Source organism: Meleagris gallopavo, chromosome 3, assembly GCF_905368555.1.
Source record: "Meleagris gallopavo chromosome 3, MGAL_WU_HG_1.1, whole genome shotgun sequence".
In the NCBI taxonomy this organism is placed as follows: domain Eukaryota; kingdom Metazoa; phylum Chordata; class Aves; order Galliformes; family Phasianidae; genus Meleagris; species Meleagris gallopavo.
In genome coordinates this window covers 3,471,040-3,483,788 of record NC_139406.1, presented here as the reverse complement: position 1 = coordinate 3,483,788, position 12,749 = coordinate 3,471,040, and the positions used below count along the sequence as shown (strand labels likewise).

The 12,749-nt window shown below is 34.8% G+C and overlaps 1 protein-coding gene across 2 annotated transcripts in view; it reads left to right on the top strand.

Annotated features, from left to right (window-relative positions):
- The window catches only part of CTDP1 (CTD phosphatase subunit 1), a 95,537-nt gene that overhangs the window by 60,076 nt on the left and 22,712 nt on the right, over positions 1-12,749 (top strand). For both annotated transcript variants that reach the window (XM_085220081.1, XM_085220082.1), the window contains one exon: positions 4,256-4,446. In XM_085220081.1, the coding sequence (XP_085076207.1) occupies positions 4,256-4,446 (191 nt within the window). The remainder of the gene's footprint in view (positions 1-4,255; positions 4,447-12,749) is intronic.

Genomic DNA, 12,749 nt, shown 5'->3' with positions numbered 1-12,749 from the left:
TTATGCTGTAGAAATTGTAGTGACGGCAGTCAGTCATGTCTTGTAATTATTTTCCTCTGCATCTAGTCATTTTACTTGTCTACAGATATTGTAACTTCTTTTTCTTCAATTTTTTTCTCCTATTTTCTGATGAACTAGTCCTTTTTTTTTTTTTTTCCCCCCCCCCAATTTTCCACTGTAATTTGATATTTACACTTTGGATGTTTTTCTGTTTGGTCTTTGGCAACTGATCCATTTCTTGCTGTGAATCACCTTGCAGATTTGTTCTGAAACAACTGCCTTAACTCCATAACCAGTTAAACTGTGGTAGAAAGTATTTCTTTTTGTTTTTAACTGTACAAACTTACATTCTTTTACTACTCATCAAATCTAACTTCATTGTAGAGTTGTTCTTTGATTGTTAAAAAGTTTTACTGAGTAGTACGTGAGTCCTCCAGGCACATTTGTTGTCTTCTCAGGTTTTGTTTTCCTTTGTTTTTGCTGAGTTTTATGGAGATGCAGTTTTGCAAGGAAGTCATAGAACATTCAAAGCTTGTGATTACTGTCCTGCTATTTGTAGCTTCCACAGTTGTATAGCCTACAAAACCAGTCTTTCTGATACCTCTGATGTGTCTCATGGATTTTTGAAACTACCCATCCTGCTGGGTTTGGATCTTCCTAGAATATTACTATATTGAGGGCAGAGATAAAATAGTTCTGCCTCGCTTTGGTTTTCTTACTTCATAACTAATTGGTTGCTCTGAAAGCTTATCATAAATACCCTAAGGATTCTGCTTCAGATTTTTTTGCTGTGTGAATAGAAGTGTTTGCCTATAGCCATAAAAATAACTGCAGCCAGCTTCTGATATTTTTTCTTTTTCTATAAGAGCTTTCTTTGCCTTTGGAATTTCAGTAGAGTTCTGTCTTTATACTTCCTTTACATTTTCTTTACCTTTTAGTGTTGATATGCTTCTATTTTGCTACTGTCTTCGCTAGAAATTAAAAAAGATTGTAGATACATTGAAAGAGACGTTGTTGAACTCAGCCTCTTTTATCAAGTGTAAAATGCAACAAATTGATGTGTATGTAAAAAGTGTATTTAAAAGTAAAAATTAGATTAATAATGAATTCTAGTAGAAGGCATCTCAACATGAAAATGGGGAGTCATCGTAGACAATTTGTTCTGAAAGAAGTTATTTAACCAGCACCTATCTTGCTCAAGTTTTAACTATTAGTATTTAGAAGTTTTATTTTCATAGCTCTGTGCTACCAGAGTAAGAAGTTCAACTCACAACTGCTAGAAGGTGGAACTGTTGTTCTGTCTGGTTTGATTTGCAGCCCACTACTATCATTTACCATTAATCTCATAGATGCAGAAGTGCGCTTTTCAATTTGCAGTTATCTGGTGTCACTTTTCCCCCATCTCATTTCTTTTGCTTCTCACTTCTACTGCTTCTCACTTCTACTACTGTGTTAAAGTTCCTAATAGGCTCCTGATTTCTATTGCATTTCATGTGAAATAGGAACTAAAACTTTACTGTCCTGCTAAAAGAACATAGTTTGGGATAAAGCAGAATGGAATCTTGGAAGTAAAGGGAGGGTTGGGAAGATAATGGGATCAAATTAAGAATTATGGGGGCTTATGAAAGCAAGCCATCTGTCCTCTAGGGAGACTTCTCATATTCCAGAGGGCATGCCAAACTGTTCCACGTAATTCACTGTTTCTCCAGTGGAAGAACGTCTTTTGGCAGTATTGCCTCTGTGCTCTGAAGAAAAACATAAGTGCTAATATAAGTGCTCGTTCTGGCAAAACTAAGATGATCAGCAGCATTTTGAAGATCATGTGTGTCAGGGCTAGCTTTGTGTTGCAAATGTGGCTTCAGATGCTTTAGAAATAAACGATGATAGAATTAAAAAGCACTATCTTCTGCATTTTCTGTCTGTTATGCATATTTGCTTGAAAATTTATGAACCACCTACAGTATAGTTAGTACACTGTGCAGTTTGTGTCCTGTAGTTCAGAAGTGACGTGTGAGTGCAAACAGCTAATTATTTCCATTTTGTAACAAATAATTCATCTTCATGTGAATCACTCAGATGTTAGGGAGATATCAATCCCAATACATGTTTTGGATTTAAAAGAAAAAAAGGCCAAATCAGCCTGAATTGGTTTGATTCTTAGGGACAGTTCTGAGTACACTGGAGTTGCAGGATGCTAGCAATATAACTCAAGATATGCAAAAACTAATAATAAAAGACATAAACATCATGTACATTTTATAACTTCTTTTTAACACTTCTGTCCTATCATATCTCAAGTAACCTTACATGTACGGTTTGAGATATTCTAAAAGAAATCATTTCTGGTCATGTTTGAATTGTAAACATACCAGCCTGACCAGAAACACTGAGACTCTGTTATTCAGCTAATGAAGAACAGTAGTACTGAAGAACAGTAAAATAAATGCAGTGCAGCAGAAGCTAGGTATGTGTCGCTTAAATATTAATGTTTGGGTTTTTTTAACCTATCAATTTCTTTGAATGAAGGGCTTAAATCTCTTTGTGTAAAGAAAAACAGTATATTTTTGATTGCTTAAGAATTCTGAAAGATGAAAATGATTGTCCTGGTATTTTTCAGCACAGTTGGCTTTTTTGTTGAATACTTAAGTAGAAGTGTGCAGCCCCCCATCCTAATTTAAGTGGCTTCTAAGGATCATCCCTTATTGATTATTTTCATAAGCAGTCATCTTATGTACTTATGTAGCTCACGCATGCATTTTTAAATACTTTTCAGTGAAATACGACATGAAAGTTAGTATAACTTACTGGTTCTACAGATTAAGTGACGTTCTTGACTTGCAAGAAATGTCATCCTTGTGAAGTGTGAAATTAAAAAAAAAAAAAAAAAAGATATAGAAATAGCTGGAGTGCTTGTCTGGCAAAATCATTTGTACAAAGTATTTTAAATAAATATACAATTTCAGTTTGTGAAACATCTGTGACAAACATCTTCCTGGAAAAACATTGCTTTAGTAACGAAGGTCTGCAGTTTCAAACACTGGTCTTGCTGGAAAGTAGTTTGTTCAGAGCTGTCCATATCTGCTGTCCTCTCACTGTCAGTTGCTGGATGTTAGTACACTGATTACCTTCTTAGTAAAGGTGTGTTCCTCTAATCTCATCCCAGAAACTGTTATACCAATGAAAAATCAACTTAAACTGTTGATCTAAGAATCTGATTACTTTTTGTTTGAAAATCATTTTATCCAAGCCGCCTTATTTTCTTTTTTGCTATCTTATTTCTTAGCCTTTATTTACCTTCTAGAATTATCCATTACAAACCAATGTAAAATCTTTCCGAGTATGTTCATATATGGAGTTTTTTGTCTTGATAAAGCAGGTGTGGCATTAGTGAGAACTGAGAGATATTTCAACTTAGGCTGAGAGAGAAACTGCTTTCTGGAAAATAATAATATCCATAGATAAATACACTCAGCTTCTTTCCATGTTCTCCTGTGGGATCTTCACTTATGTTTTCATCTTTTTCTGAAGTCAGTATTCATGCTGACTAAAAGAGAAGCTCATCAGAATTGATCATGAGCATGATTTGATTTTAATGTTAATTTCAGTAGTTCTGGACATGATGGAGCTCATTAATGTGATTTGGAGAGAGTATGAAATTTTGTGCCGAGTTTTCAGAAAAGAAAACAATTGCTTAGTGAAGTTAAATGTTTTCATAGACTTGCCTTTATTAATTAGCATGAGCAGACAAACAGGTTACAGCAGGATTCTTTGCATTTAATTCCATTCATAGTGAGATATTTAGAAATGCACTTTTTTGCAGTTACTTCCAGATATTCCTAAATAGGTAAGTATACACATAGCTGTTAGCCAGAGTCTTAAAGAAGCACTTGTGTTAGACATATAAATACATGCTGTAACAGTACAAAATACTATCCATTTTATGGATAAAAGACAACATTTTTTTCCATATTATACTTCTTATTTATTAAGTGTATGTGACTGAATTCTGCATGTGAAAATATATGTATCTGTCAAGTTAAACAGACTAAATATACTTGACTTGAATAGAATGCTACTGGAGCTGTTTCAGAAGTTGCCTTTAAGGTACTTGTGTGCTTGTGTTTAATTTGAATTTTCAAGGACAAAGTCAAGACAACTGGAAGCATACTCTTAATGATTACTTAACTGTCTAATAACTATGTAATATTGACTATTAAAGCCTGTTAGAGGACACTGACTCTTCACTCTTTGGCAGGTTGATGATATCTTAGGAGAAGGCAGTGATGAAAGTGACAGTGAAAAAAAAAAGCCAGAAGAGAAAGGTGAAAAACCTCAGATTAGTGCAACAGAGGCTACAGGAGTGAAAACGGATCAGAGACCTCGGTCATCGTCGTCATCATTATCATCATCATCAAGTGAAAAAAGCTTAAAAGGCAGTGTACCCAGGTATGAGTTCGTCGAATGTAAAGAGAAGTGTTAATGATGTTTCATTGTTTCAGCATTATTCAGTATGTTCTTTGACCTCCTAGTCTTTGTTTCCAACCTTAGTTTGTAGCTAACTTTTTTTTGTATGTGAAATCGTCATGCTTGCTTCTGCATTGTTTTGGGATTGTTTAAAAGAAATGGTCATAATAACTATCTGTTGAAAACCAGAGTCTCATCTGTTTTGAAAGAACTGAAGATCACTAAGCTGTGCCAATTTTTAAAGTAGTTATAATCTCAAATCAGATATCAGACAGTGTAATCTACAGTGTTATTTGAGTGAGGGTTTTTTTCCCCAACAGTTTTGGGAAACTGTATTTTTTTTTAGTTCTGCATTATGGAGAGTTTTTCAGTGGGAAATTGATAAAAAATAAGGTTAAGGTGTTTTTTTGCTTTAGTCCCTTAAAAACTAAGTTAAACATACTAGTCTCTTTTGCAAGAATGATTTGAATATCTCACTGTAGATTGTTGACTAATGACTATCAACCAATTTGCAGGTGAACTGGAACTTGGTAATTGTCTATTTTAACTACATTGTTTAATGGTTCTCAGTCTGCAGTCTCTCAAGTTTTTAAGCCTAAGAACACAGAGGAGAACAATGCAGAGAGGACAATATAAGATGGAGGTCATACTAGATGACAACTGCAGGGGTTGTCATCCTGTACCACCAAGCCCTAAAAATGCAAATGTGACTTAGACATGCACTGTTTTTCTGCTCACTTACAACTGTTTCCAGTTGTAAGAATTGAAGCTGAATAGTTGACATAAACTAATAGCTTTCCTTACTGGTGGGTAAAGTAGGTAGGACGTAAGTGATTTATATTGTTTTGACTTTTGTAATCCAGTGATAAATCAGAGGCATTGGCTTACAGATCAAAGCACACATCACAATCCAAGTAAAAGTTATTGGATTCCACACAGTAAGAGCTAGTCATGAGTTTCAGTTACGTTCTACCACACAAATGCAAGAGAAATAGAAAAATACCACATAATTTGTTACTGCAATACTCATCAGAAAATTTTGGTTGTAATGCATCAGGGGTTTTTGGAAAATGAGCTACGTAGGGAATTTTGCACAAACCATTTAGTTTATCATTGATATTTCTAATAATGAACATTATTTAAAAAAAAAAAGTTAATCTGTTAGGCATAAGAGAGGTATAAAACTTCAGTCTATAACTATTTCATATAGTTAAATTGGAATTGTGAAAAATTGCCTCCTGAGTGGAGTTTGGAAGAAAACAAACCAACGACGAATATTTTTAGAACTCCATTTGAAATAGCAAGACTTGGTGGCATATCTCTGTTAACATATCTGGGAAAAAAAAAAAAAGAACATGCTAAGAATTATTTTCTAATACTTTTCCTCATGTTTGGTTTACAAAGAGCAAGTACATTTGTAATTAATTTCTGCTGTACTAAAGACAACTTGTGAGCGTGGATATGCTTCTGCACTCAAAACAGTGTGAGGCCATGTGTGTATCAAGTAGTGTTGCTGCTAGAATAAAGTCTTTGAGAGACTTTCTATGTAAGTTTTCTATTTTTGAGCTTTCTGCCTTTTAAGTAGACCGCTGTCATTTTTGTTAAGGTGCACCCAAGATTGAACCTGAATGCAGTGCTAGCAAACGTATACACAAAATGCAAGTTCAGATGCTGAATCAGTGTCTACTAGTCAGGAACCAATGCATGATTCTGCATCCTAGTTATATTTTTAGTTTTAAGTTTTACATTGATGTCTTCATGGTCAATTGGTGTTATATGTACTAATGATATACTGTGCAAGAGGGATAATGTAAAAGCAGTTGTTATACAATAGGATTAAAACCTCTAAGAGCTTAGTCCACTACACAGAAATAATATCTCTTGGCTAAAAACAAAGCACCATAGAAGTTCTGGCAAGTTTAAAACTTCTGAAAATTGGTGTCCTTGGGGTGCTAGGCTGAAATTTTCAATTTTTTCTGCTCAGTTACATAGCCTGGAATTGCAACTTATTTGTTGCTGTGAACACCATTACCTCTTGCCATGTTAAGTAAACAAAGGATTCATGTTGTAGAGGCCAGTTCGAACTATTCCCAACTATTTAAAGGCCTTGGACTGGCCTTTTATTTCACAGCTTCCTGTGATCATTCTTGTGTTCATATTTTAGCTATTACTGTCTCCAGAATATATAAAATAAAAATTATTTTTTTTTTAATGAAGAAAAATGTTTTCCATGATCCAATACTTCCATATTGTAGCTCATCTTGTTTCTATAAGAGATATAGCCTGCAGAGACTGTAGATTTCTTGCAAGTAATGCTCCACTCAAACCTCGTCAGTAGTTAGTGACATGGAGACTATAGCATTTTAGTATAGAAATCTATCATTTCTATTATTATTGTTAGACTGGTATTACCTAGGCTTTGCTCTGGAAATCTAGAGAATATCATTACTGTTTCCCTGATTCATATGACATGTCAAAAGTTCTCATGAATGGAGAAAAAATAATTTTTGAGAAATCTAATTGCTATTTTTGAGAAAAAACTTACAGTGTCTTTTCTGTATCCTCTTATTGTTGTGAATTTTGGAAGATATCATACAGTTAGGTTGGAATTTGGTGGCATATGGGGTGATTTTTGTTTTCTTTTAGTCCCAGCTTCTTATATAAGTCAATAAAATGCTTGCATTTATCTCATAAATTTCACGTTAAAGGGATACTGCATAGACCAGGCAGTCGTATTGTCTGATTTAAAAATAACATAGTTCATATCAATCGTGTTTGATCTGCCTCTTGCAATTATGAACTGCATAGCAATAAAATACATCTGCAAGTTACTTTTATTTAGAAAATCTAAGTGAGGTAAATGAGTTTTTATTCTTAAATCTTCTTGATCTTTATGTGGTTTGTGTTATTCTAAGCTGTTGCTTGTAGAAGGAATAGAAGCATTGTTAGAGCTTTGATCCATTGTTTGTTGAAGCAGACAGATGCCTGACTTCAGCAAACAATGTCAGAAGAATATATTTGGTAGAAGAATGGACAGGAGTGTGAACCAGTCTTGTTAAGAAAACTTGCCAAGTGAAACATATATGGTGAGATTTTTGCCTGGTTTAGTTTCTAGATTCTGGAAATCTCCAGTGAAAAGTGATGCCCTGAACAGCAAATACAATTGTTGCCATGTGCTTGCCTTCCTACTAATGCAGAATAGATTTTGGAAGTAGGTGATGGAGAGCTTCAATAAAGCAGCTAACCTTATTTAGACTCAGCATACATCAGACATTTCGTAATATGCTCACTGAGGTGGTACCAAGAGCTGTGGTTTAGTGATGAGACTCAGGAGATCAGGTTAATGGTTGGACTTGATAATCTGAAGGTCTCTTCAAGCCTAGGTTGATTCTGTGATTTCTCAGTTCATCATCAGAAGCTTTGTACAGTGTGTGTTTTAAAAACTTACTTCTGATTGTTGTCAAATCACAATACCACATCCTACGTTTTTACAGTGTTTCCTTCAAGTAATTTCAGGTTCTGTAAAACATCTGTGAAGTCTAATTGTTCTGCTGACTCAGTTTTGGAATAGAAAATTAACTACTTTGTGTGTTTGGAACGTGTTTTGTTTTTTGGGTTTTTTTTTTGCTTAAGAGGGAAGCATGATAACTAAATAGAAGAAATGTAATAACCAGAAGTAATATCTAATTCATTAGCAAAATTGTTTTCTTGCAAAAATTAAGCTTCCTTTATAGAAGCAAACATCAGTGAAATGTTTCCTTTAGCAAAATTTCCTGCTGGTAATTTTTGCATCAGTCCAGAGTAGTTGATATTCCTGACTGATAGTGGAAACATATTTCTAAGAACAAGTATCTGAAAAGGTACTTTGAGCTTTGGCAGTAGTTTATTTTCTGAAATGCTTTCTTCTATTTTGCATATAGATTGTGAGTTTCTGTACTTATGCTACAATTCAGAAAAAAAGTGCAAGGGCTGTCTTGAAAGTAATGTCTCCTATTTTATTATTTTGACCCACGAGATCCAGAGGTGAATGTTAGCAGTGTGGCAGCAGAGGTTGAACCTGTCTATAAGTATTCTGTTACATTTTGTGGCCATGCAGCAGATGGCAGCAGAGGGACAGTCTGACAAAAATGGCATCTGACATGTAAGAAGCAAAGCCGTGTCCCTGAATTCCTCCATGCAGGAAAAAATGGCACCGATTGACATTCATCAACACTTGCTGAATGTTTATGGAGACCAAATGATGGATGTGAGCACAGGGAGGTGGTGGGTGGTGTGTTTCTGCAGTGCTGACAGCAACTGTGGGTCACCTCTGCTGGTGCAGAATTTTACAAATGCACCATGCTCAAGAATGGCAAAAATGCATAGATAATGATGGTGACTATGCTTTTGTAGCTTAGAATTTGCTCTCTCAAATAGTGTTATTGTACTCTTTTGTATCTGCTGTAGTTTCCATGACAATAAATAGGAAGCATTAATTTTGGAGTGATGAATGTATTTTAAGTTTCTTGCTAGCATGGTAGTCATCTGAAGTATTTCCAAGAGAGTCTAGATTTTGAAAAGGAAAGGGTTTTTTTGCACTTCCTTCAGAATGTCTTTGTTTATTTTAAGTGCTTTCTTTTTTTCAAATATAAAAGCAGTTTCTTTTAATAGCCACTATGCTAGAAGATGGAAATGGCGCTTCTGCTTTCTTTCTTGCTGCCAAAAAAAATCTCCTGCAAACTCCTCTAAAAAATCTTGTTTGACACGTCTCATGCTAATTGAGCCAGTGTATTTGCTGCTGTTCCTATAACTTTCTTTCAGCTCCCACTCTGGAGACATTCTGCTTTTATAGTCTTGGGTCTTAAGTTTCCGCATTATCAGTGCTTCTCAGACAGTAATCCTTACATTAGTAATTCATACTGATCTGATTTATTTTTTTTTAATGCTCTATTTCTATTCACATAGTTTATAGGACTGTTATTAGTACATGGTGTAGGTCTTGTAGAGAATTAAGGTATTTTCAACAGCACATCTCAAATGTAGTTGAAAAATTGTGGGTTTTTAAACATTTTGCCAAGGAATGTGGGTCTTGGGTTTCATCATCTGTGTAACTCACTGAATTGAGTGAAGTCTTAGTGTTACTACACTGTATAGTCTTCCAGAATCCTTCTCTAAATGATGCATATAGTGTTGGTTTAATCTTTATGATATGGAAAAGATATGAATTTTTAAATATTTGTGCCTTAAGTTCCTCTTTTCGTGCCTCCTGTATCATTTGCTGCATCAGCATAGCTCACTTAATCATCAGGCAGTTTGATAAAGAGTGTGTGGGTTGTGCTGAACAACAATTTTTTCTTGCAGAATTGAGTTTAGTCACACACAATATGTAAGTCCTTTTGTAAGTTTTGCATTCAGATTTCCCACTTTGGGAACTGCAATTAAGTATTGGAGTTGGACCAATCAGTGAATTTTTAAAACTACACTTTTTTTGGCTGTTAGCCTTTCATGGCAATGGCTGTGGGATTATGGAGGAAAATGTTTCAGCTTAAAAAATGTGTGCCCAGAAAGCTGTTACATCTGTCTTTGCATTGCAGAAGCAATATTTCAGTTAGACACTTGTGAATTAGACTGAGTATTGAAGCTTATTTCAATGCCTTGAAATCTCTGCATGGAATTAAAGGAGCTGAAAAGCTTCAGGAAGCAAATATAGCCCATTTGTTGATATTGCCAGTGAGATCATGCATGCACAATCAAGCAAACTATTCATTACTACTGTTCCTTGCTGTAGTTTGGTAAATAAATGCTGTTTTCGTACTTGAATACTATAAGGCACACTGATCATTAATCCATTTTAAGAAGATTCCTCACCAAACCCACCATTGAAAGCAATGTGTAGTCATTCAGTAGGGAAAGAAAAAAACAAAAACAAACAAACAAACAAACAAAAAAAAAAAAAAAAAAAAACCAAATGCAGTCCTAAGCTGTACAGGATTAAAGATCCCTGATAAGCAAGCACCTCCTCTCATTATCAGAAGAGTTGATTCACTTGGAAAATTTGCACCGTTAGACAGCGCTTGTCATTTTGGACGTATTTTCCTGGGAATTCCTATTCTTAAGGTAGGGCAAGTAGAGGAAGCATGTCCTTCTATATGCTAAGGCTCCAATTTTATAGGTAGTTATATTTCTAAAGTTTAAAGTTTTTGGGAAAGCTTTTCATTTTACATAGAACAGCCCAGGTTTGTGTATGTAGTTATTAGCATGATTAGTCTAATTTTCCGAAGACTTCAAAAACTAGGAGAAGAAAATATGTTTCAGATAATGAGAAAACAATTAATACTTTTTATGTAATGAAAAACGTTGCTCAAAAGTTTTTCAAGCTTATCACGGGTACTTTATTTTCTGGCTTCAAACTTAACTAGTGCTGGTAATGCAACGTATGAGCTTGTGTGTTTTGAATCAGTGGAGTGCTTCTGTTAAGAGTAGAAATTCAAAAGGATATTTTCAGTTATCAAGAATTGAAACTTCTACCACCTTCTTCTTCGACAAAAGTGTGTATTGCATTGTGTGTGTGCCAACCTGGAAGATAATGCATGGTTCCTTGTGGCACAAATTAATCCTAATATAACAGTTGTTCTCATCATTCAGACAAGCGAAGAGGACATTTACAGGAATGAATGCCTTTGCATTTTTAACAATTATGAAGTAAACATTCTTTGTATGTAGTGGATACAGGCAATTAAAAAGTTACTGCAGCTTCATGTAGTCTTTTTTCTAGAAAATGCAATGAAACATTCCAGACTGAAATCCAGGATCAGCTTCTAAAACAAGTGCTCTCATTGGCAGCGTATCTTATTCTTTTCACATAAGCAGGATGTTCTGCAGAATTTTCATGTCACTTCTGTTTGGAAGTGATTGTGAAGACTGAGAAGGAAGAGGCCTCTCTGGGCATGCAAAACATGATTTGTTTCTGCACTTAGTGTTCAGGGAGCTATCAGTATTGAATGAATATGCACTGTAAACATTGCTTCCATTTGAGAACATTTTTACTTGAAAGCTCTTATGTTATTCAAAATTTCTACATGACAAAATCAGTGCTGTGCTAGAAAGTGTTTTCTAGGGTGAGTACGGTATCACTGTCCTCACCCCAGCTATTCACACTATTTTCAAGTACTGTTCTCGGAATAATAGTCTTAATTATCCTTAATTAGGCTTGTAATAAAATACAGCTATAAAACTGTCAAAATATTTCTTGGTCTGCATGCAATTATGTCTTGTTATATTGAATTTGAGTAGTGTGAGGAGGTAGGTGGTGGAGAGTTGCTGCATAATTATTTAACTTCAGCCTGTTACAATATTTTTTTTCGTTTGAGACAAAGATCTAAAATATCTGTCCAAACTTCTTGCAGTTGTACCAACTAGAGATCGTGATACAGTCATACTTACTAGCATGTTAGATTTCTGGTCCTTCTAGACTTACCTTAAAAGATTTAAAAAGCAAACTTGGACTGAAGGGAGACTTTGGACTTTGATTGAAGACATTTTTCTTTTCAGAAATGGTCTTCAGATAAACATTTTCAGTTAGAATCAGTGACACTAAATTGCCCAATGCTTCTTTCTTACATAACTCCACTCCAGTGGCTTCTGTGTTTGACAGACATAAACTGCTTGAGCTGAAACACTTTCAGATTTGCTCCACACCTCACACTTCTTTGCTTCTGGAAGAGTTCAGTAAGAATGGTTCCCCCACTTAAGCTGAGGGGAAGATGTTCTATTAAAAAAAAAGGGAGGGGGAAGTGGGTCAGAGGATGGGGTATCATTATTTGAAAAGAATTATTTGGTTACCCTTTATTTTAGGGTACTGGATCTCAGGAAATGAGTGGCTGTGGCCTATGAATCAAAGATGTGTGTTTTTCATTCCTTCTATTCTATGGAAAGTAGAATTGATTGGAGTGAAATACTGTCCAAACCTGTAAGTGATTTTAATTAGAGATCTTTATGATAAAGCTCCAGTATATACTGGTGGGTTACTTTAAGTGTGTATTTACTCACTTATTTGGAAAATATACATATATATATATATTTTTTTTTTAAGCAGGAGGGTTTCAGCAATTTTGGAAAGTAATTAAAAATGTCTAGAAAATCACTGTCAAAATCAGTTATACTGGATTCATTTTATGATTGTGAGTGCAGAATTCTTTTTTAAATGGAAGAAAGAATCAAACTGGAAATCCTAGTCTTAAAATTTCCTCCTAGCAGCATGCTTCTGTTCTCTACCCCACTCACTCTCTCCAAACTATATACTTTTT